The sequence below is a fragment of the Acomys minous genome (assembly GCF_964271855.1).
Source record: "Acomys minous genome assembly, chromosome: 6".
Classification (NCBI taxonomy): domain Eukaryota; kingdom Metazoa; phylum Chordata; class Mammalia; order Rodentia; family Muridae; genus Acomys; species Acomys minous.
The window spans coordinates 92,652,240-92,677,610 of NC_140487.1; the positions used below are offsets into that span (position 1 = coordinate 92,652,240).

Below are 25,371 nucleotides of genomic sequence, written 5' to 3' on the forward strand. Positions count from 1 at the left end.
GGCCCATGAAACTTTAACCTCAAACTGTGAGCCCAAACCAACCCTCCTTTACGTTACTTTTGTCAGTTGTGTTGTAGAAATGTGAAATTAATTAGGAGTCCATGGCCTTCATGTGTGAGTCTCAGAACAGAATAACAAAACAAATTCTAGCTGTATGGTACATGTGCTCATGAGTACACATGAGTACATGTGAAATAATACGATTTCAGAGAGAATAAGGAAATAACTGATACTGATAAAAGATAGATTTAGAGCAGACTGAAAAAGAGACTAATTCTAATGGGGCTTCTTTTCTCTTCCTTTTTAAAATTTTTAATTTTAATTTTAATTTTTAAACTATTAGAACCAGACATGGTATGGCACACCTTTAATCCCAGTACTCAGGAGGCAGAGGCAGGTGGATTTGTGAGTTTAAGGCCAACCTGGTCTCCTGGTCTACAGAGTTAGTTCTAGGACAGCTAGGGCAACAACAAAGAAACCCTATCTTGGGAGTGGGGGAGGAGAAGCCGGGCAGAGAGGTTCAAACCTGTAATCCCAGCACAGTCAATAATGGAGGAAGGGCATGACAGCAGGAGGATGCCTGTGTGTTATTAAAATCCAAGGAAACAACAGGATAAAAAATAGATCAGCCCTCATCATCTCATGACCCAATCTGGTTTTGTCTTTTGGTTTTTCGAGACAGGGTTTCTCTGTGTAGCCTTGGCTGTCCTGGACTCACTTTGTAGACCAGGCTGGCCTTGAACTCACAGCAATCCACCTGCCTCTGCCTCCCAAGTGCTGGGATTAAAGGCGAGTGCCACCACACCCGGCCTCATGACCCAATCTGATGAGAGGCTTTAGAACAAAAGGGGGGGGGGGGAATCACTCTCCTAGAAAATGTAAAGTTCTGTGGTCTTTGAATTCTGAATTACACTACCATCCTTTCTGATTCTGTTTACATATGGCCTATCATGTGGCTTCTCGCCTTTATAATTATGATAGTTCACAAATAAAAACACTTATATGTTTATGTCTGTATCTATCTCTTAATAGCTCTGTACCTCTGGAAAACTCAAATGGGTTTTTTTTTGAAGTATTCAAAGTAATTAATAATCAGTTAAAATAGAATGTACATATATTCTGAGGTAGCAATCCACTTTTAAGAATCCTTTAATCAAAACATCCATATGCAAAGTTATATTCACAAGAAAGCCCATTGAAGCACAATTAACAGCAAACCCACTCCTAGAAACCACCCTGAATAGCCTCCAAATGAAATGGTACAACTATGCTATGACAATATCTATGATATTCTGCAGCTACAAATAAAAATCTACTAAATATATAGGAAAAGCCCTGAGAGAAGGAATAAACATGATTAATTTTGTTTGGGGAAAAAAAGTAAATAACCCTATTAGATGTAAAGATTTTAGATATTGTCAGATTTTGTGATATTGTGGAAGAGGAGGCTGAAGAGATGGCTCAGCTCGTTTGCTGCTGTTATAGAGGATGCCAGTTCGGTTCCAGCATCCGCATGGAGCTCACAACTTTCTCTACCTCTAGTTCCAGGAGAGCTGACACATTGTTCTGGCCTCAAAGGCAGCAAGCATGTACATAGTATATACAGGCAAACACTCACCACACATATGAAATTAAAACAAGTAAATCTCTGTCTCTCTCTCTCTCTGTCTCTGTCTCTGTCTCTGTCTCTGTCTCTGTCTCTCTCTCTCTCTCTCTCTCTCTCTCTTTTAGAGGTGAGGAAGCAGTAAATAATGGTAACCTCTAGATGAGAAGAAACTGAACTTGTCCCCACAGCCATGTTACTTTGCAACTTAAAAACAGAAAGAAAATGGAAAAAAAAAAGCATAGTAGATAATTTGAAGCTCTTCTCACCTTTTCTAAAATATCAACATTAAAAAACAAACAAACAAACAAACAAACAAAAAAACTATGTTAACTTGGGAGCCGAAGCAGACAGATCTCTGAGTTTGAGGCCAGCCTGGTCTACAAAACTAGCTCCAAGACAGCCAGGTCTGTTACACAAAGAAATCCTGTCTCCAAAAACAAACAACAACAACAAAAATCTGTTACAAGCACCCTTTAAAAAACAGTGGTTGGAGGTAGAGAGATGGGTAGCGGTTAAGAGCGCTAACTGCTCTTCCAGAAGACCCAGGTTCAATTCCCAGCACCCACATTATAGCTCACAACTGTCTGTAACTCCAAGATCTGACACCCTCACACAGACACACAAACAAACAAAACACCAATGCACATAAAATCAAATTATTTTTTAAGAAAGAAATGGTGGTTCTTCAATAGAACCAAGTTTTATTGCCTTTTATATTTGTATGGGTATTTTGCCTGCATGTATGTATGTGTACCATGTGCACACCTGGTGCCTGTCAAAGTCAAAACTGGGAATCAGATCCCCCAGAACTGAAGTTACAGATGTTGTGAGCCACTATGTGGGTGCTGGGAATCTATCTGTATTGTCTGGAAGAAGTAGCCAGTGCTCTTAGCCACACAGCTATCTCTCTATCCCCAAACAGCAAATGTTGTGTAGACCACTTCTTCTGTAGATTTTTTTAAAGCTTTTAAATTGTCTTTAAAAAAATCAAAACAAACAAACAAATCCTTTAACCACACCTTACCAAGAAGAAAAAGTCCTACCCTTAAAAGACTAGATCTGAAGGTCTACCAGACTTTTCCTATCTAGTTCCTTCTGAACGTACCTGATGAATTTTGGATTTTGAAATCAAAAGCTTTAAAAACTCTGTTCAACATAAGTACCATTCATTCACTCAGAGTAAACAAAAGCATCTGAAAGCTAGGTCTCATTCATATGTTAGGTCCAGAAAGCGACTTGGGTACCCCTCAGGGACAAAATTTTCTAAATGTATACAGCTTCAGGATACATTAATATCTTGTCATCAATATTTATTCAACACCTACTATACACTTGGTACAATGCTCAACAACAGAGACAAAAAGATAAATAAATTCAAGCTTCTGATTTTTATATGCTTAAATTCAATCTCATTCAAAACTTTTCTAAGCACAGTATGAGTCATCCATTTAGAGAGGCTCTTAAATAATAAATATGTTTTACTCATTATGTAAACAAAATGTTCACAATCTGTAAAAAAAGAAATTAAATATTCTTTCCAACCAACCCTTGCAAAATTGTGGATATTATTTTCTAAGATAAATTTACGTTACAGAACTCTAATTTATTCTGAACCAAAACAAATATAAAGCTTAATTTTTAAAAATTAATAAACGAGGCCTGATGACCTGATTTCCATTCCTAAGCTCACATAAGGTGAAAGGAGAGAACTAGCTCCACAAAGCTGTCCTCTGACCTCCACACATGCACCATAGCACATGCACACACACACATATGTACACACAACGTAAGAAATATTTTTAAAGTATGCAGCATTCCTCTGAGTTTTAGAAATACATCATTATATAATCCATTGTATATTTAATTAAAAATAAAAGTGTTACACTCACCTAGAAATGGCTAATTTTAAAAAATAGTATAAGAGGACACAGATTTAGAAATAATTAGAAAATGAAATTAAATAGAAAAGGACCACTGCAAATAAATGAGTGAAGTCAATTCCCAAAGCTTCTTCAAAACGTCTCTTCCCAGTCAGAGATACCTTAAAAAGTTTTTCATCAGACCTGCCTTTTCCTCCCCATGGAGCAATTACTAACGTGGAGTGTGACTCTAGAAAAACTACCAGCTTCCTTCCAACACACTCCCTTACCTAACTCAACACTCCAAAACAAGAGGGCAAGACACCCTCAGGTTCAGAATCCCTGAATCCAAGGTGTGCTTCTGACAGCACCTGGCAGCACACACCTGTAGTCCTAGGACTTGGAGGCAAAGGCAGGAGACTTAAGAGTTTGAGGTCGCCGGTATTAACGCACCTCAAAACAAACACACACCACAACTTCTGGCAGCCTGGGTTTGAAATCAAAATTAACTTCTCTCCAAAGAAACAATTCTATAATCAACCACATTTCAGGTACCCTGTGAACTAAATTCTCTTTGGCATGATAGTTGGAGAATTTTATATACTTTTTCCCTACAGAAAAAAAGAGTTAATTTTAAAACTTGTCATCTTTGGGGATTAAGTTCATAGCCGCCTGCATAATGAAATAGTGAGCCAAAACGCAGACTCACAAAAGGGAAAATCCCTGGCTTACCTCACCACAGACATCCCAGTTAAAGAATAGTGTTTCTTAAATTATACATTTCAAATAGCAGACTATCAGGTGAATGTTTATGGCAACTGGAATCAACAGCAAACAGCTCAAAACAATGTTTTTTCTAGATAGCTCAGTGGGGCAGGCCTATGATCACAGCTTTTAATTAAGCTGAGCCAACAGGCCTGCCCTGGTTACAGAAGGAGTGCAGGGACAACTTACTGAGGATTTTAAAGTAAAAGGTACAAAGAGGGACGTTCTGTGGTAGAGTGCATACCTTTCGTGCGTGAGAACCTGGGTTCCCCTACCAGGGCAACCAGAAAAATGAACAAAAACCGAGACAAATAATCCACAGTTTAAGCTTATATAACTGCCAAAGTCTTAAGTAATAAGTAAAAGAAAGGATCGTAAAAAAAAAAAAAAAAAAAACAAAAACTATTACTTCATGAAGCAGAAATACTAGTTTCTGAACACAGAGATGTTGAGTCCAGTGGAGTAACAGGGGTATTATAAGGTTAAGTGTGGATGTCGTCTAAGGGCACATTACAAATTCAGAAACAAAGTATTAGAACGCACTTAAAAAGTCGTAAGCCAAGTTTTAAAAAGTAACTCACCTTTAAAGTAAAAATCACCAGTTTCAGATAATACTCTTTTGCCCAGCCTGCAGCTGCCCCTTGCAGTACATTAAATAAACCTGCTGTCTTTCCACACATAAATTAAATGACCAATATAATCGAACCAGGAAGCTTAAAGGAGAAAATAGTTGCATCTATGTGCCAGGTGTCAGACCTCATTTTAATAGTCACAAATAGAAAACAGACATTTCTATTTTCTCCCTTCTTACAAAGCAACTGAAGCTAAAAGTTACTTCTCTCTGGGGCTAGAAAAGCAACAGCAGAGCAGAGCCTTGAACTGCTGTTTGACTATAAAGTCCCTGCTCCTTCCTTTACCGTGCTTTTATTTATTTATTTATTTATTTATTTATTTATTTATTTAGGTTTTTCGAGACAGGGTTTCTCTGTGTAGCCTTGGCTATCCTGGACTTGCTTTGTAGACCAGGCTGGCCTTGAACTCACAGCGATCCGCCTGCCTCTGCCTCCCAAGCGCTGGGATTAAAGGCATGCGCCACCTCGCCCGGCTACCGTGCTATTTATATTTTAATCATATTACTTATCGAATAAACTTGAAACCATCCACTTTGTCACTTGGATTTCAAAAAGTCAAAACCAACAGAAATAAAAATAAGGAGAAAAATACCATGCACTTTGTAATTGAACTGGTTTTCAAAAGTCACCTGCAATTATAAATACAACTGTAAGACACACAGCAACTTTTAGGACACATTATTCTATTTATTTGTGGGTGTTCTTTAGATGATAGAATATAGGTCAGGAGTTGAATGTATGAATGTGGAAAAAGCCCAAGTAAATATAGGCCACAGCCTAGGAAAAGAGGAATTATCAACTTCTCAGTCAAAACCCTTTACCAAGCACTCAATTTAATGTTTTAATATGTTTTACTCCAACCCTGGCTGCTTTTCATTTCTAATTATCTTGTTTGCTTTTCAAACATTGCCCTAGACTGTCCATTAAGCCTTCCTCATCCTATCATTTACAACCCCCTGGGGCTGTTAAGAGTTTTAAAATCTTTGCTTCTTTCCGTGTACACGACACTTTCTACCTCAAATACTACGAGAATGAACTGATAAACATGCCAAAACCTTTATTGTATTTATTTGTGTGGGCAAACACTTGAGCCACGCTCCAGTGTGGAAATCAGAGGACGACTCGTGGGGGTTAGTTCTATGTGGGTGTCGGGGATGGAACTTGACGGCAGGCGCTTTTTGCCTTCTGAGCCACCTCGCCAACCCTAAAGCAAACTTTTTCTTTTAAAGAGGATTTTATAGTTGGGTGGTGTTTCACTTTCTCGTTTCTTATTTGCTTAGACAACTGAGGTTGAGAGGGAGCGGGTGACTCACTCGCCCAAGAAAAAAGCGTGAGTTGGCATCTGGGCCAAAGGCTAGCGCCTGGGATCTCAACCCGGTATTTAATTACCACAAGATCCGGGTCGAGCTCCTCGAAGCAGATTAGGCAAGGAATTGACAGCCCGGAACCTAGCGAGAAGGGAAGACCCCGGTCCCGGGAGTGGAAGCAAGGGCGCACGGGAACAAAGCGAGCAACGCCGCGCGCATCCGCAGACTCGACGCCCCTCGGCCCGGGCGCGCGGTGGCCGTCGGGACTCGTAGTCCCCTGCCCACGACGGGGGGCGCGGCCGCCAACGCGACGGCTCCCGCTGGCCAGGGCCCGCTCAGCCCCGAAGCTCTCGGTTGCCCTCCCGCACGACCTCACCTCGACAATGCGCGCGCACTGGGTCCCCTTGCCCGCACCGGGCCCGCCCAAAACGAACACGACCAACGGCTTCATGGGATGGAGAGGGCAGAGCCGCAGTCCGCGGATCAGCGGCGGGAAGCTCGGGACCAGGACGTGCAGCAGCCGGCGACGACAGCTGCTCAGCATACAACGCGCCTCTGACAGCGGCCGGCGAGGTGGCGCGGGCGGGGCGGCAGGGAGGAGGCGGGCTGAGCGGGCGCCGGGCCCCGCCGCCAGCTGCGGGCCGCCGCGACAGGAAGGGGCGGGGCCTTCATGCGCGGCGCCAGCTTCCGCCCGCGGTTCCGGTTCTTAGCCAGTCTGGAATCTCAAGGCTTTTCGGTCTTAGGACGTGGGTCCATGCTTAGCCAGGCTGTGGTTCAGTAGTCCGGATTTCCCATTTCCCACGGGAAGAGACCGAACTGAATAGGCAAACACAGGAACCAATAGGAGCAACGGCACAGTTGAGAAGGAAAACAAGAACAGTTTGGTTGAGGTTTGCAGAGAAGGCCTCTGAAGAGGTGACCTTGGAACCAAGACTTTAGAGACAGGGATGTCGTGGCTCATCAATAAAGGAGGGCATCTTGGAAGGTTAGGGCTGGATAAGGGAATGAAAAGTGTAGAGAGTTGAGCCGGTTATGGAAAAACACTTAGATTATATTCTAACCGGAGGGAAAGCATTTTAGGACTAGCTCTGTTAGCCTGACCCGGGCCATTAGGGAAACATCTTAAGAGAAGAAAAAGGGTCTAATGACTAAGCCTGGATGAACAGAAACCTTTGAAAGTTGGAGACAAAAAGTTGGTGGCATTTACGTGGAGTTTTTATAGTAACAGGACAGAGTTATGAATCAAGGCAATTTTTTAAAGATAAGTTAGTCCAATGGTTGATAGCAAAACTGAAAATCTCTACTATTGGCCCCAGATGCTATATGATGACATTCTTAGCCTTTGTCACAAGAATGTGAGGTCACACACAGAGGTGGGCAATAAATGGTTGGTTAGTGGCTAAGGTAGCCTAAGATGATTTGGCTCTGGACCTGCAGTAATTCCAGCTCCCCAAATCACTGAAGTTCTAATCAGTTAGCCTTGTAGACTGTTACACAGAAATGCCTCTTTTTCTTCAAACTTCTCTTGGCAGGCAGGAGAGAAATCTGGAGAATGTGGTGTGTCCCATAGAGCTCGTTGGGGCACAGAGACCATGGATTTCAACTAATGGAGGGCATTTGGGTTTTCCAGAGTAGGCAGAGAAAGCAAATGGCTGTGTTCTCTTTAGGGTTGAGTTTTCAAGGTGAGCACAATAGAGAGATCTAGAGAGTTGAGGATGCTTATGATGATGTTTAACCAAAACGATACAGGATAGCAAGTAATGGCATATGTGGAATGATGCTGGAAGATGGCGGGGAAAGGAACCGGGATACTTGACCATTGACTAGGAAGTGGACACACTGACAGGCATATGATCAAGTGAGCTCTCAGCACAGATGCGGGTGGTCTGTATGGGATATCGGGAAATGAAATTTCCGGGGTAGTTTGTGTGATGCCCATCAAGGAAGGTGTGACTGTGAATAAGACTGTAAGAACAGAAGGCTTGGAGTTGGGCGGAGGCAAAGGCAGGTGGATCGATGTGAGTTCAAGGCCAGCCTTGTCTACAAAGTGAGTCCAGGACAGCCAGGGCTAAGCAGAGATACCCTGTCTCAAAAAAACAAAACAGAAGGCTAAGGAAGAATGCATGCCCCTGGCTTTAGAACTGAGTGGCCAGGTAGGCATTAGTTTTATTGTCCAAGTGAAAGATGAAGTCAGTTTTCATTGTGGTAAAGAGACTTTGAGAAAGAAACTGAGCTTTTGAGACTGACCAGAGGCTTAAATAGTAGCTAAGAGACATTAGGAATGTGGCGATCTAGCCCTCTGATTACCCAAGCTCACTCTTTTTCCTTCTGTTAATGCTTTTCTTACTTTACCTTACATTCCCTGGCCTCCTCCAAGTCTCATGCCGACTTTCTCTCCCTGGTCTGCTTTCTGTGTTTTGCTTTTATTCCCTTCCCTCTCCTCCTATTCTCTTGGCGGGCTTTACCCTTGGACACACCATGGATACCTTGAGATAGACTGGGTGGAGCCATTGTGGGCCTGGAATTCAGGAAGCGGGCCTGGGGACTCCACCTGGACTATTAGCACAGGTTGGCAGAGAGGAGAGAGCAGCAGCAGGTTCAGACTGGGCCTGAGCGCACATGGATCAGCGGAACAGGCCGGACCAGCACGCAGGCCAGAGACACCTAGGGACCCATCCCATGGAACGGATACCTGAAGGTTCACTCTTTTTTCCTTTTAACCTTTTTTCCCTCTTGTGTAAGCTAGTTGGGCTGTATAATAAAGTTTAATTGTTAAGAAACAGAGCCTACACTATTCCCATTGGTAACTTCGGGGCGGGGGGTGGGGGGGTGGGGACATTGGTCATGACAGGGTTTCTCTGTGTAGCCTTGGCTGTCCTGGGCTCACTTAGTAGACCAGGCTGGCCTCGAATTCAAAAAGATCCGCCTGCCTCTGCCTCTCAAGTGCTGGGATTAAAGGCGTGCGCCACCATGCCTGGCTCCCATTGGTAACTTTATTACAGTCTCCCTGTCAACTTCTCTTTTCCCATATTTCATTTCACCTTCTTGTTTCTTTGCCTTTTGTGGGGAGGAGAGGAACAGAATATGATCTTTATTGAGCTTACCCAAAGGCAATAATGTCTGTATCCAAGCCAATGTTTGTTACTATAACTTCTACATCACAATTAAAATCCAAAATTTTTAAAAAGTCAACTCAGTTAAAAATTATTACAGAATCAATAGCTTTAATGACACAGCAACATCTAAATATGTTAAGTACTCAAATATAGAATTTAGCTGGTTAGAAAGCTAAGTAAACTCCCAGCTTTCTCAGATAGAATTTCCAAAAGACAAAATTTGTAGGGTTTGTGGAGATGCTCGAATCATTGGAATCCAAAGTTAGACAGCTGTGGGGAGCAATCCTGAGGTGATAAGGTATCCAGGTAGCCTCCCAACAGGCAGTCGGCTGTGCTCCCTGCTTCTCTTCTTTGTGCTTCCTTTATTTCCACAATGTCTGTGTTTTCCTTCCAGCAAGGAAGGAGGAATGGGATATTTCCAATTATTGCCACAGAAGAAATCTAATTAGCAATTTATTTTTAATATTCCTCCAACATATTTCATATAGTGCTTGTTTATTGGGTTCTGTCATAGCTACAGTCTCACGTATAGCAACATAATTGTTAGGTAAGCTTATTTTGCAGAAGAAACCTGAAGTCTGAGGCTAAAGCAGAGGATAATGAGTTTGAGGCCCGGCTCTAGGCCCAGCACTTGGGAAGCAGGGGCAGGTGGATCTCCAAATTTGAGGCCACCCTGTAATGGTCTACACTCTTACCTTCCAGACCAGCCTGAGCTACATAGTGAGAACCCATCTCTAAAACAAAACCCAAACAGCTTGATACACAGTTGTAATTGTAGTAGCTGGGAGGTGGTTTAAGAAAAGAACTTCAAAGTTAATAGAGATAAGATATGATAGATACTGATTTTCATTCAGAAATTTAGACCCAACAAGATAGGAACAATGTTGACTTCAAGTTTGACAAATACAAATAGCCAAATCACTATGAATGTACCATTAATATAACTCATGATTGTCTCATGGTTCTTCCTGCTGTCTGTACTTTATTTTATTCATGTGTAATAATATGTGTATATGTTAAAAGAAATAAAATAAAAATTTTTAAATGAATTTAAAAAAAAAAAAAAAGAAAGAAAGAAAAGAACTTCCGGACCAGCTTCAGCTGTATAGCAAGTTCCAAATTAGCTTGGGCTACATGAGACCCTGCATTAAATTAAAAAAAAAAAGCCCAAACCAATATCTGCTGAAGGATACATAGCAATAAGAATCCAGGAGCTCTGAAGTCTGTCTTAGCTCATGGAAAATCAGAGTACATGAAATTTTAAAGAAAAAGCTAGTCCAGATCCTTCGTGTTACCAATAGGAAGTAAGCGCTTGTCTGGGGCATAGCCCACTTTGTACTGATCGTAGGCCAGCGGGGATAACCGTTGAGAACGCATCCAGGGGCCTTTCTTCAAGCGTCATTGCTACTAATCATTCACCCCAGCCTTAGAAAACTTTTAAACTAGAAAAAGAGTAAAATGAAAACTTGCCTAAAGCCATCAAGAAGAAGGCTCATGGGTAATCAGGCAGTGGTGTCGCCTGTATTGAATCCCAGGAGGCAGAAGCAAGTGGATCTCTGAAACAGGCTAGCCTGGTCTGCAGAGCACGTTCCAGTCAGGGCTACTCAGAGAAACCCTGTCTTGAAAAGCCAAAAGCGCCAGGCGGTGGCAATGGTGGCGCACGCCTTTAGTCCCAGCACTTGGGAAGTAGAGGCAGGTGGATCTCCATGAATTTGAGGCCAGCCTGGTCTACAGAGTGAGTTCCAGGACAGCCAGAGCTGTTACACAGAGAAACCTTGTCTCAAAAAAACAGAAAACAAAACAAAACCAAAACGGGAAAAAAAAAAAAAAGAAAAAGAAAAAGAAAGAAAAGCCAAAAGAAAAAAAAAAGGAAGTAAAAATAATTCTTATCTTGTTGGTTATAGTTTGCTGATCACCTATGACCCGGAACACCAAGTGGTAAAGTTCAACCCAAGCTCAAAAGGTTCCCAACCCTGTGACCAAGACAGCGACATCTGAGACTAAGGACAAGCAGTCTAATTAGGTAGAGGCAGCAGGAATATAAAATAGGCCGTATTGGTGTGGGCATGGTGAGCCATGCTTGTAGTCCCAGAACTCAGTGGGTAGAGACAGAAGAGTCAAAGTTTGAGGGCAGCCTGAGCTATATGTGACTCTTAAAGGCTTGCAAATGGCCTTGTGGATAAGAGTACTTAACCATGCAAGCGTGACAGCTTGAACTCAATCCCTGTGGAACCCACAGTGGAAAGAAAAAAAGTTTCAAAGGTTGCCCTCTGACCTCCTCTTGTATGTTATGTCTTACACACACACACACACACACACACACACACACACACACACACAAAATATAGTGGCTATAGCCCTAGCTGGCCTAGAACTTGCTATATAAATTAGGCTGACCTCTAACTCACAGAGATCTGCCTGGCTCTGTCTGTGGGTTGTCATCACCTCCACTGCTCCCCCACAGGGTTTCTCTGTATAGCCTTGGCTGTCCTGGACTCACTTTGTAGACCAGGCTGACCTCAGACGCAGAGATCTGCCTGCCTCTGCATCTGCTGGGATTACAGGCTTTTACCACTGGGCCTGGCTCTGGGTTGTCACTTTTAAAAGGCATGGTTTTTTTTTTTAGGGCCAGAGAGTGTTTCAACAAGTTGTTACTTGCTGCCAAAACTGGTGGCCTGAGTTTAATCTCTGGAGGCCACGTGGTGGAAACACACATAATTAGAAGTTTTAAATAATATTTAAACTAGAAATTAAAAGATCTTATCAAAGTAAGTGTGCCCTGTTTTCTTTTGTGCATATTCCCCTAGGTGACTACATCTCTGGCAAGCGATAAGATCTTAAGGGTGCAAGGTCAGCGGAAAGAGTCCAGGATGCTCTTGGCTAACTTTTAAGGAAGGCCTCGAGTCAAACACAAAAAGATAGTCTTGCTTTCACGGTAGAGCACCACAACAAAGAGTTCCCCTCAAAGGCCTGGGTCCGAAACTTCTTTGAATATGTACATATGTCAAACTGAAGTGATTTTCTGTGTCTCCTTGGATCATGGTCCACAGTAAATTGAGTACTTACTATTTTCCATCCTGCCCATCACCTGTCAAGTATGCTAAGCAACAAAGGAAAATAATATTTTAGGTTGAAAGGCATAACAAAGAGAAACCCGGATGCCTACAACAAGGGTTTTACAAGGAGTCATTTCTAGGAAGGTTCAGGCTGGGCAAAGAAACACTTCATTTCTAGTTGGCTCTTTGAGCAACTGTGTTGTTATCTGTTGCTGTTTAGTAGAAGTTAATGAGCTAAACTACAAGGAACATTTTACTTACGATTTGGGTTACAGCTCATCTTTGTTCCATATGGTATCAGCTGACTTCTTCCAAAAAGACTCGTTCACATGACTGGTAATTTTATCTTGGCTCCAGGCCAGTTGCTCTGCTAGAACTGAGTTTCACCAAGAGTTGCTTGGATTTCTTCCTACTGTATCATGGCTGGGGCTGACAGTAAAAATTCTAAGTGGTGGGGAATTAAAACTACAAGTGTCTAAAACCTGTACTCAGAAACTATCACAGTGATATTTCTACCATATTCCAACCAACCAGGCACAGAACCCTTGAGGAGAGAGGGTACATAGGTCCTACTTGTTAATAAAACACTATCAGAGAATCTTAAACTTTATTACTCTCCCTGCGTGTGTGTGTGTGTGTGTGTGTATGTGTGTAGGCTAGAGGTTGCCATCCGGCATCTTCCTCGGTCACTCTCTACTTACCTGTTTATATTTTAGGTCCTGGATATCTTGGAATTCCTTTATAGACCAGGCTGACCTCAAACTCACAGAAATCCACTTGCTTTTTCTTATGCTACTATTAATGGTGTGTGCTACTCCACCCAGGGCTACAGTATTTTTTGAGAAAGTCTCACTAAATCCTGAGCTCACCAATTCAGCTAGAGAGGCTGGCATTGAGCCCCAGGGATCCCTACAGTGTTGGGATTAGAGGAAACTGGTTGTTTCATTTTTTTGAAAAAAAATTAAAAAGATGGGTGCCAGCAGGTGGACTCAAGTCCTCATGTGTATATAGCAAACACTTTATTACCTGGGCCATCTCCCCAGGCATGAGCTATGTTTATTAAAGCTGTACAGGCTCCAGAACTCCTCCATGGTACCCTAGCATTAGTGAGCTGTGCTGGATCATGTGCTTAGAAAGATCCCTTATATGATCAAAGCAAACTCAGAAAACCTTTCCTCCACGAAACAAGCCAGAGGCCAGGATTTATGAGACACCAGGATACACAGGTGCTTCACATTTAAAAACCTGCTTCAGAGTGAACAATTAGATGAGCAATAATATTAGCATAGATAGGTAACATAGCATAAATACAATAGATGAATATTACTTCATAAAGGGCTCTACCCTATCTAAACCCATCAAATAATCCGTAAGTTGACACAGGTACACTTGAATATTTTTTAATGGCCATTATGTGCCAGCTACTTTGCTTATGTTATTTTTGGGTGATATTAAAATAATTGGGATTCTGTCTATATTTCTTTTTTGTTTGTTTGTTTGTTTTGTTTTGTTTTTTCAAGACAGGGTTTCTCTGTGTAGCCTTGGCTGTCCTGGACTCACTTTGTAGACCAGGCTGGCCTCGAACTCACAGCGATCCACCTGCCTCTGCCTCCCTAGTGCTGGGATTAAAGGCGTGCACCAGCAGGCCCAGCTCTCTGTAGATATTTCTATGACAAAATTTTTCTCTGCCAAATGTCCTTCCATCATTGAGTCACAAAGAGGTTCAAAGTACCCAGAGTGGTGGTGCTGACTGTTGACGGAGAAGCTGTGTACCACGCAAGATGGATATATGTCTGTGCTTTAATTGTTTTGCTTTATTTTGGAGACAGGGTTTCTGTGTAGCCCTTGCTGTTTTAGAACTCACTCTGTGCCTGCCTCTGCCTCCCAAGTGCTGAGATTAAAGGCGAATGTCACCACTACCCGTCAAATTCGTCAGTTGTCTTCAAACAGCCAGTTCAGTCTTGACAGTCGTGTATTGATTTAACATAAACCTTGCTTTATACCATCTTCCTAATGCTGTGAACTTAGCATTGTCATCTCAGGGGTGAAAAAATAAATCCAGGAAACAGAAGTACTTCATTCAAGACTGCAAGATAATAGGTAAAATAAAGTTCAAGCACATGGCTTCAAAGTCTGCATCTTTCTTACATAGTGCTAACTCCATAACAAGTTCCATACCCAGCAAATTCCCTTCAGAGCAATTATGTTACAGATGAGATTTCCAATCTCAGAGAGATAGGTGACAATTCACAGCCTTAAAACCAGCCCCAAAGCCGGGCGTGGTGGCACACGCCTTTAGTCCCAGCACTCGGGAGGCAGAGGCAGGTGGATCACTGTGAGTTCGAGGCCAGCCTGGTCTACAAAGTGAGTCCAGGACAGCCAAGGTTACACAGAGAGACCCTGTCTCGAAAAAAAAAAAAAAAAAAACCAGCCCCAAACTATATTGGCAAATGCTTGTAATCTTAGCAAGTGAATACAGGAAGATTGGAAGTTCAAGGTCATCCTCCAGTGAGTAGTGAGTTCAAGGACAGCCTGGGGTACATGAGAGCCTGTCTAAGAAATATGCTTATTTAAGCACAACAGTTTAAAAAATTTTTTTATTATGTATAGTGTTATGCCTGCATGCCAGAAGAGGGCACCAGATCTCATAGTTGGTTATGAACCACCATGAGGTCGCTGGGAATTGAACTCAGGACCTTTGGAAGAACAGCCAGTGCTCTTAACCTCTGAGCCATCTCTCCAGCCCCAGCACAACAGATTTTTTTTAAGATTTATTTTCGTGTGTGTGCATGTGTTGTGTGCTGATGCCCATAGAGACCAGTAGAGGGGAAAAGTCATCAGGTGCCCTCAAGTTGAAATGAGAGGTGGTTATGAGCAGCCTAATGTAGTCCTTTGGAAGAGCATGAAGCACTCTAACAATTGAGCTATCATTCCATCCCGTTTTGGGAGCACATATTCAGAGCATAAATACTATTCTTGGGCATATCCATGTTCCTAGTGTACTCTCGCAGGGCTTAAGAAACTGTGCATTTGTCCATCTTTCTTGTAAGAATGTCTTTAGGGGCTGTACAGATGGCTTGGAGGTTAAGAGCTCTTCCAAAGGTCCTGAGTTGGAACTCAGCAACCACACAGTGGCTCACAACCATCTATGAGATCTGGTGTTCCCTTCTGGGATACAGGCAAAACACTGTATACATAATACAGTTTAATTGTCTTTTAGAGGCAAATGATTGTTCTCATTATTTTCTCCCCTCTTAGATGCCTGTGTTCTATTAATTTTTCATGATTTAGCTCAAGTTTTACCACCTTTAGGTTGAGTTCACAAGACCAGATTAGCTGTGCCTTTCTTGTGCTCCCCATTTCCCAAAATCCCTCAAGTCCCATGTTACTTCTGTTGTTCTGTTCTGCATTGAGTATCTACACACCAGACCCAAAAGCTTTTTGAAATACTATACAAGACTGAAGCAGTCACATGATAACAATGTTTCACATATATGATTATGAAAACATCTGGACAGGAGTCATATGATTACGAATGTAGGTTGCATTCTTTATAAACAGGTTTTTATAACCATCTAGTACACTGTAACATGAAATTAATGAAGCAACAATTTTTCTTTATCCCAGCTATTTCCCAAATAATTGACACAGACTATGCTTTATTTAATTAGCTTAAATGCACAGTAACTGGCAGCATTACATTATTCTAATCTAGCTCCTCCCAGTCCCAATCCCCATAACACTGCACTTACCGCCTTCTATGCACTGGCTGTAATTTTCTAGTGCCCTTTCCTCTCTCTTTGTCATGGCTGAATCTTCTCTCCTGTTGGTCTCCTCTCCTTGAGGGAATCAGAACTCCCACCCTATTCTCTCCATTGCCCAGTTACTGGCTGGCCAGCTGTTTATTGACAAGACAGAATAAATGAGCCAAAGAGCTTGGATGCATGGACTGGACCTAGGCCCCCTACACATATGTAACCGATGGGCAGTTTGACCTTCATGCAGGTCCCCTAGTAAGTTGAGTGGGTGCTGTCTATGACATGGACTCTGTTGCCTGCTTTCAAGCATTTCATCCTAACCAGGCTGCCTTGCCTGGCCTCAGTGGGTGAGGAGGAGCTCAGTCCTGATGGGACTTGATGTGCTGGGGTAGGCTGGTGAAGGGGGCTCCCCTTTCTGAGGACAAGGAGCAGGAGGAGAGGGGAAGGGGGACCAAGGGGAGAGTAGGGAGGGGACTACAATTGGGATATAAAGTGAATATGTAAATTAAAAATAAATTTAAAAATAAATAAAAGAATGAATGGTCAATAATGTTGACACAAACTTAAGACAGGAGATTCTTAGGATATGCATTGCAATTCCATGTCCGATTGAAACCAGATAGTGGGGTAAAGAAATCAGCATGTGCTCAGCTATTAAAAACAAGGAATTCCCGAAATTTGTGGACAAATGGATTGAACGAGAAATAGTGAGTTAACCCAGAGGCAGAAAGAGTCAAATGGTATATATTCACTTATATCTGGACACTAGACCAAGGGACATGTCCCATGAAATTCTTCACTTACCAAGAAAGTGGGACAAAGGGGAGGACAGGGACTCTGGGTGAGAGAAGCATGGGAAAATGAGGAAACAGAAGGATCCAGAGGGTCCTAGAAACCTACAAGAAGAACATTATGGCAGGCAGATCTGAGCCCAGGGGTCCTGCTCAAACTATGGCACCAGCCAACGACAATACGTGCAGTAAACTTTGAACCCCTACTCAGATCTAGCCAATGGACAGGGCATTCTCTACAGCTGAGTGGAGAGTGCGGACTGACTTTCACAGGAACTCTGGTGCCCCATAATTGACCACTTCCCCTGGGTGGGGAGGCCTGGTGTCACTCAGAGGAAGGATAGCAGGCTACCAAGAAGAGACTTGATACCCTATGAGCATATACAGGGGGAGGACGTCCCCCTCAGTCACAGTCATAGGGGAGGGGAGTAAGGGGAAAGTGGGAGAGAGGGAGGAATGGGAGGATACAAGGGATGAGATAACAATTGAGATGTAATATGAATAAATTAATAAAATATATATAAGAAATCAGCATATGAATAATACAAGGGTAAGTTTTACACAGTGTACATTAACATTATGCCAACGGTACTCTGCACACTATTTCTTGGAGGTGTTGCTGGATGAATTTCTGTTGTAGGTATAACTGGTCTCACGGGTTTCTTCTTACCACACTCTAAAAGAATAAGCTGCAAGGCCAAACGTTAATAAAGGACACTGTGTTTATTACAGCTATGGGCAGAACTGGGGTTAGAACAGTTGCTAATTTCTCTCCATCATTCCTGTGGCAGCCTTGCAATTTATAGAAACCACTGTACAATAGGCAGGAAGTGAGACAGCTTCGTCTGTATTTTCCAGGGAGGGCAACTCAGTGCTAATATCCCAGGCTGCCTCCATCTCCGACAGGCAGCTTCCATCCTGCAGCCTGCTGCAGAGGAAGGCTCATTAACCCATTGCATGGTCTCAGCAGAGAACTCCAGAGGTGGTGGACCTGAAAGTCAGAGCCCTAGCGGATTTGGTATCTGGTGAGGGCCTTCAACCTGTCTCAGAGTTCCTGTTCCTTACACTTCCTGGCTATTGCTGAAGGTTTCTTTTGTTTTAAATTTTGACACTTTTTAGAATTCCATGAGGCTGGAGAGATGGCTCAGAGGCTAAGATCACTTGCTATTAATGCAGAGGACCCAGGTTCAAGCCCCAGCATCCACATGATGGCTCACAACCACCTATAACTCCAGTTCCAGCGACTTTGACACCCTCTTCTGGCAGGAACACATGTAATATGCAGACAAAATACTCATACATATAACCTTTTTTTTTTCCTGAGACAGGGTCTCTCTGCATAGCCTTGGCTGTCCTGAACTCACTTTGTAGACCAGGCTGGCCTCGAACTCACAGTGATCTGCCTGCCTCTGCCTCCCGAGTGCTGGGATTAAAGGGGTGCGCCACCACGCCTGGCCTAAAAGAACATTTGTTAAAAAGAATTTTATACATGGGTCCTATATTTATATAATTTCACCCCTCCTTCTCTACACTCTAGTTCCCTTCATTTCCTACTTACTTTCAAATTCATGACCCCTTCTTATTGTTACACACACACACACACACACACACACTCACACACACAAATACAGCCTGCTGCATTCACTTAGTGTTGCGTATATATGTGTGTTTAGGGCTGACCACCCTGGGACTGGAGAAGCTTATCAGAGGGCTTGTCACCGAAGAAGACCGAGTCTCCCCCTCTCAGCAGCCATTAATTGCCTGTAGCTCTTTGTCTTAGTCAGTGATCTAGTGTTGTGAGGACACAGCGTGATCATAGCAATTTTTACAAAGGAAAGCATTTAATTGGAGCTTCCTTACAGTTTCCTTACAGTCCATTATCATAATGACAGGAAGCATGGGCAGAAATGGTGTGGGAGAAGTAGCTGGGGGTTCTACATCCGGGTCTCAGATAGCAGGAAGATAACCAGCCTCTAGGCCTTGTTTGGGTTTCTGAAACCTCAAAGCACACCCCTAGTGACACACTTCTGTCAACAAGGCGCAGTGTAATCCCTAATCTTTCCCATGTTGTGCCATTCCCTGATGACTAAGCATTCAAACATTGAGCCTATGGGGTCCTTTTTCATTCAAACCAACACACTCTTCATCTAGGGATGGGGCCCTGTGAGGTTTCTAATCTGTGTTGGCGTATATATCAGCTGGTGTCACCACTGCGCAGCTCTCGCTTAGATGACCATATTTTTGAGATTGCCTTGGTGCATCTCACAGGACACTTGTCTCATAGCAGACATCCTGGTCTTCCGGCTTTTGCAATCTGGCCCTGGCCCTGCTTCTGTGATGTGCTGAGTCTTGTGTGAGGGTTGTGTTGCAGGTGTTATCAGTCAGTGGTGAGCACCTCAGTCAGTTTTCTCTGTGTGTTGACCAGTTAGGGATTCCTGTAAAGGTCTCTGTCTCTTAAGAAAAGCTTTCTTGATGAGGGGTGAGATCTACGCTTATATGTGGGTATAATAAAAAGCATTTAGGATGGAGTTAGAAAATATATTGGCTTGTGAAAGAACCTCCTATTCCTGAAAGGTCTTATCAGAGATTCTGAGTCAGGTGATGCAGCAGGTGCCTGGAATCCCAGCACTTGGGAGGTGGAGGCAGGAGGATGACGAGATCAGGCCAAGCTAGGAAGACAGACTCATAAAATCTTTTAAAACAGCAACATAGCAGTTGCTTTTACTTTATTTTTTTTATTTCTTTATCCTCTCTCTCTCTCTCTCTCTCTCTCTCTCTCTCTCTCTCTCTCTCTCTCTCTTTCTCCTGTCCTAATTTGCTTCTCTATTGTTGTAATAAACACCAGGACCAAAAGCAAATTTGGGAGGAAAGATTAAACATGGTGGCACATGCTTTCGACCCAACAAAGCAGAGCAGGTGGATATCTATGAGTTCCATGCCAGCCAGGGATACACAGTAAGACCCTGCTTTTTAAATAAATAAATAAACGAATTAATGAATGAATAAATAAAAAATAGACAGACTCTGCTTTTAAAATGAGTAAGTGGATTTCAGGGCTTACAGGATTTCTGTGGTATACAGGATACATCTCATGATCAAGTGAAACCAGAGGAAGAACTCAAGACAGGAGACAATTGGGCTGGAGAGATGGATGGCTCAGAGGTTAAGGGCACTGACTGCTCCTCCAGAGGCCCTGAGTTCAATTCCCAGCAACCACTTGGTGGCTCACAACCGTCTGTAACGTGATCTGATGCCCTCTTCTGGTCTGTGGTGTACGTGCAGGCAGCACTGCATACATAATGATAAATCTTAAAAACAAACAAACAAAAAGACAGGTGCCGTGGAGGAATGCTTCTTATGGAAGGCTGCTTACTGATTTGTTCAGCTACCGCTCAGCCCAGGGCAATTTCCTAGGGACGTTCTACCTTAATTAGGGGCTTCCTACCTTAACTAGGAATTAGTAAAATTCCTTACAGACATGGCCTCTGGGCAAATTGATCTAGACAATTATTTGAGCTCTCCTCTTTCTAGGGGCCTCGTTTTGGGTCAGGTTAATAGATGAAGCTAACTACGTCAGGAAGAAAAGAGAATGCACGGTGGCATGTGATTCTCCCCCACCCCCTCCCCCAGACAGGGTTTCTCCTTGTAGCCCTGGCTGTCCTGGACTCTCTTTTTACACTAGGTTGGCCTTGCATTTACAGAGATCCTCCTGCCTCTGCCTCCTGAGTGCTGGGATGACAGGCCTGTGCCACCACGCCTGGAAACTGGGTAGATTTTAAATGACAAACATTTTTCATAGTTAATAAGGTGATAAAATCTAAGGTGAAGGCCAGTTCAGTATCAGGTACGGGCCAACTTCCATGTGCTTGTGACTTCACAGAGTAGGAAGGAGAAAGTAGTCTGGAGATCTTTCGTAAGAGCAGGACTCCTACTCACAGGCACTGTCATTGACAGTCTTCTCATGTAATTATCCACTTTACAATCACATTGGAAGGGAAGGTTTCAATACACCTTTCATCCCAGCACTTGGGATGGTGAGGCAGGCAGCTATCTGTGAGTTTCAGGTCAGCCAGGGCTACATAATGAGACTCTGCTAAAAAAAAAAAAAAAAGAAGAAGCTTTTTATAACGGCATGAATTTTGGCTGGGACACAGTTACAGTAGTTAGGATATAGAGTTATAGATGAATTTTTCCTTTTATAATTAGCCTTGTACATTGTGTAGTTGTAATACACATGTAACAGATTTATGCAATGTAAACAATTCTAAATTGCATTTTGTTTTTCATTTTTATCTGGGGCTTCAGCATTTCTGGCCTCATGCATGCCAAGCAAGTACTATACCACTAAACTATAACCACAGTCTAAAACAGTCCTTTTTTTTTTTTTTTTTTTTTTAAGGATGATACACTTGAAGTGGTTCTCTGTGAAACAAATTAAAGCATGGCGTCAGTCTTTCTCTGTAAAGGTCAGTACCCATAGGAATTCCAGTGTGTTGATGTACAATATAACAATATATAAAAATAAGAATCAAAGAACAGCACAGGATGAAGTCAGTCTATTTAACCTGGCAGGCAACCTACCAATAATTCATATTGGTTTGCGATAATTACATCTTATTACCGAGCCTATAAAACAGTACTTTCTTTGTTTAATGCTTGCCCTATTGTTTAAACTTCCCCTGTCCTTTCACACAAAGCTTAGTGTGTAACACGTCCTTGGTAGCATTTCTAGCTCTTATTTCATTAAACTTCCGCCTTTCCACCAGGCATGGTGGCACACACCTTTAATGCCCGAACTCAGGAGGCAGAGGCAGCCAAGGCTTCACAGAAAACCCTGTCTGGAAAAACCAAAACCAACCAAGCAAAAAAACCAAACCAAAACAACAACAACAACAAAAAACCCAAACAAACAAACAAACAAACAAAAAACCCCACTTCCACCTTTTCTGACTTAACAACTCAATTCCCTTAATTTGTTGAAATATAGGATGGTGTTGCTCCTTTATTAATAATGTTAACTATAGTATACCTATAGGATCAATATTTGGCAGCCTTTTAACTAACTGACACACACTCTTTCATGATAGTGTACAATATCTAGATAAGGAAAATGAATTTCAGAGAGACTAAATGACAAAATTGGGGCTTGCTGTACTTTAAAATACATGAAAGTACAAGCTTTCCTAAAAGTAAGCCAAGTCATTCCAATTCTAAAATAAAGCCCTTCCGTTTTCATTTTTCAGAAGCCTTTTATTAGGCTAATGCTGCAACACTAGGGGGCAGCACGGAAGAGTGTCCTCCCAGCTGATACAAAAACTGAGGGAATGAGGGAATGATGTGGTTATAAAGCAAGGAATCGTGGGGGGCGAGACAGAGAGAGAGAGAGAGAGAGAGAGAGAGAGAGAGAGAGAGAGAGAGAGAGAGAGAGAGAGAGAGAGAGAGAGTCAGAGACGGAGAGACAGAGACGGAGAGACAGAGACAGAGAGACAGAGACACAGAGATATGCAAATGAAGAATTTCTAGTTCCACCAATCACAGGCCTCACTGTGTACCAATACTGAGCTTTCTGCTGAGCCCTAGGGGAAGTGCCTACCCATATGGCCTAGGCGAGCCAGGTCATCCGGTGTTCTCTGAGGTTTGTCCAGGACTGGTACAGGTTCCCTGGTGCAGTCACGCTGGAGATAAGTTCTCTGTGGAGTGTTGTTCAGAGTTGCAGTAAAGAATCCAAAGGCTGGGGCAGTTGGGCATGATGGAATATGCCTGGAACCCTAGCTACTCAGGAGGCTGGGGCGAGACTGCAAGTTCCTGCCAACCTATTTACCCAGACCTTGACTCAAAGAAAAAAAGGGGTGGGGTTTGGGGGCTGAGGATGTAGCTTAGTAGCAGAGAGTTTACTTAACATGTAGCGGGGTGGGGGGGTGGAGGTGTGTGTGGGGGTGGGGGGGTGTTCTGAGGTCAATCTCCAGTACTGCAAAGAAAAGCAAGAAAAACAAGTAAATAAACTGGGTGCAGTGGCGCATGCCTGTAATCCCAGCATTTGGGAGGCAGAGGCAGGTGGATCCCTGTGAGTTCGAGGCCAGCCTGGTCTACAAAGCAAGTCCAGGACTGTCAAGGGTACACAAAGAAAGCCTGTCTCGAAAGCCAAAAGAAAAAAGAAAAAAAGAAAAAAAAAAAAGAAAGAAAAAAAGAAAAAAAAGAAAAAAAGAAAAAAGAAAAGAAAAAGAAGGAAAAAGAAAAACAAGTGAATAAAAGTAAGCAGGCAGCCCGCCTTCGGGCAGTCTCCTTGTTTGCCAAGGGTGATCATTTTTTCATTTTGGTCCAAACGTATTTATGCACGGGGGCTGGGGATGTAGATCAGGGGGCAGAATGCTTACATAATACACACAATCACCTGGGTTCCACTCCCAGAATGGAATAAACAAGGCATAGGGACCCATACCCATAAGCCCCACACTTGAGAGGTAGAGGCAGGAGGATCTGGGCCCTCCTTGACTACATAGTAAGTTCAAGATCAACCTGGACTATATGAGGCTATTTATGCATAGCATTAAATACACATTCTGCTTAGGAGTCTGTCAATAAAACGTTTAATTCACAACCTGCTGGCATTTGAGTTGTCATGCTGTGTTAGCTGTTCGAAAGATAATATATGCTTCAGATTTTTCCTTTGCTTTCCCCCCACCCCCCTTTTCCTGACCTCTTTTGGGTGAGTGTTTTGTTTTTGGGAGACAGGGTTTTTCTGTGTAGCCTTGGCTGTCCTTGAACTAGCTCTGTAGACCAGGCTGGCCTCAAACTCAGATACCTGCCTGCGTCTGCTTCCCTGGGAGTAAAGGCGTGGCCACTACTGCTGAGATTCCTGACTTTAGAAAAAAAATTTATTCCTGTGTTATTCAAGCATGGCAAGTGAGGGGTAGGTTGTGCCCAAGGAGGCCAGAAGGCGGCACTGGATTTCCTGGAGCTAGAGGTAAAGACAACTGTGATCTATCCAACCAGGGTGCTGACAGCCCAGCTCAGGTCATCATCTACAGAGCAGCAAGAGCGCTTCACCACTAAGCTAGCTCTATAGCCCCAGATTTTACTTTTTAAAGTATTTACTTATCATGTGGTGCTAATGACTCAGCCCAGGATCCTACATGTGCTGGGCAGGTGCACTACCACTAAGATGCACACTAGACTCCCGGAACAGTCTCAGATTTACAGAAGAAATGGGGACACAGCACCTCCTACCCACTTTCCCTAATTTTTAACATCCTATATTAAATTAATATGTACATTTGTCTCAATTAATCCAATACTGATACATTATTGTCTTTAATACATTTAGTTTTTACCTGCCTTTTAAAAAATACACAAATCTAAAGTTTAATGTAACACGAACTAATAGTAAGTACGTGTTTGCTACCTTCCCCTAACATTATAGACGTGCTTTCTTTTTCATTAAAAAAAATTTTTTTTATTACAATGTCAGGTCATTTCTTAAAGACACTCTATAGACTCTTGGCTGCACGTCTTACAAATCACATACAACTGTCTCCAATATTAGCACTGGAAATAAGTATAAATGGCTACAGGTTTTTTTTTTTTTCAACGAGAAAGAATTTCCCCAAATTGTAAGATCCTACTTAGGAACCAAACTTGGTACAAATTTAACCTCTTCTATGTCTGTCCATTGAAGCAACGGTTTTGAAAACTCCCCCCTTTCCCCCGACCAGGTTCTTGAACTTGCTACTAGCTTAGAAGCCCTTTAACTGCCGATCTTTCTGCCTCCACCCATCTCTTGAAGGTCGGTGCACCACCACACCCGACTCTAGTATTTTTTGAGTCAGGGTCTCTAAACAATCCCAGACTGTTTAGAACTCGCGGCGACCTGCCTCAGAAGAGCGCTGGACAGTCAGGCCACTATCAGTGCTTGGGGCACTTCCGGCTAGTCAGCTGGGATTTTTGTGCGTGTGCAAGCATTTGGCCAACCCCATCCCGGAAGTTAACCGTTGACGAAAAGAAGGTTTAAATCCTCCGAGTAGCGATCCGGCGCTTTGGTGGCGCCTCGGTTCTCTAAAGAGCCTTGGGATAGGGCGAGCGCTAATCCCAGGCCGGGCTCCGATTGGTTGTCACAGGAGAATGCCGCGGAGACGGTGCGTGACGCTCTTAGTCCCGCCCCTGAAGCGGGACTGGCCGGGCTTCTGACCAATCAGCAAGCGCGGCGCGCCCTTCGGTTTCCTCCGACCGGCGCTTGCCGCCTCTGTTCCCGCGACCACAACGTCCCAGAGGCGGGGCCGCAGTTATTTGAGATGCTGCTTTGGAGTCTTCTTCTGCGTGCCCAACAAACAAACCCCTGCTTGGCGGCGGCCGGGACAATAGCGACGGTGATCTTCGTGCTCCTGGTTCTCCGAGGCGCCCTCCGGGCCCGGGAAGCACGGTGAGTAACCTGCGGCCGGCGTGGGTCGGAGCTAGCGCGCTGGGATGGAGGACCACAGGGCCGCC

General features: G+C 43.3%; 2 protein-coding genes across 5 annotated transcripts in view; one reads left to right on the forward strand and one right to left on the reverse strand.

Moving 5' to 3' along the window:
• Positions 1-6,830, reverse strand: part of CMPK1 (cytidine/uridine monophosphate kinase 1) — a 28,234-nt gene extending 21,404 nt beyond the window's left edge. Inside the window, exon 1 of the mRNA XM_084786413.1 lies at positions 6,546-6,830. Within this exon, the coding sequence (XP_084642539.1) occupies positions 6,546-6,713 (168 nt within the window). The 5' untranslated portion in view covers positions 6,714-6,830. The remainder of the gene's footprint in view (positions 1-6,545) is intronic.
• A 16,921-nt stretch (positions 6,831-23,751) lies between these two features.
• STIL (STIL centriolar assembly protein) overlaps positions 23,752-25,371 on the forward strand; it is a 51,284-nt gene continuing 49,664 nt past the window's right edge. For 2 of the 4 annotated variants that reach the window (XM_084787821.1, XM_084787824.1), the window contains exon 1: positions 23,753-25,306. The gene's annotated coding sequence lies outside the window, so the exon portion shown is untranslated. Of the gene's footprint in view, positions 25,307-25,371 lie in introns of all 4 variants that reach the window. The other 2 variants (XM_084787823.1, XM_084787822.1) reach the window with 2 other exon arrangements.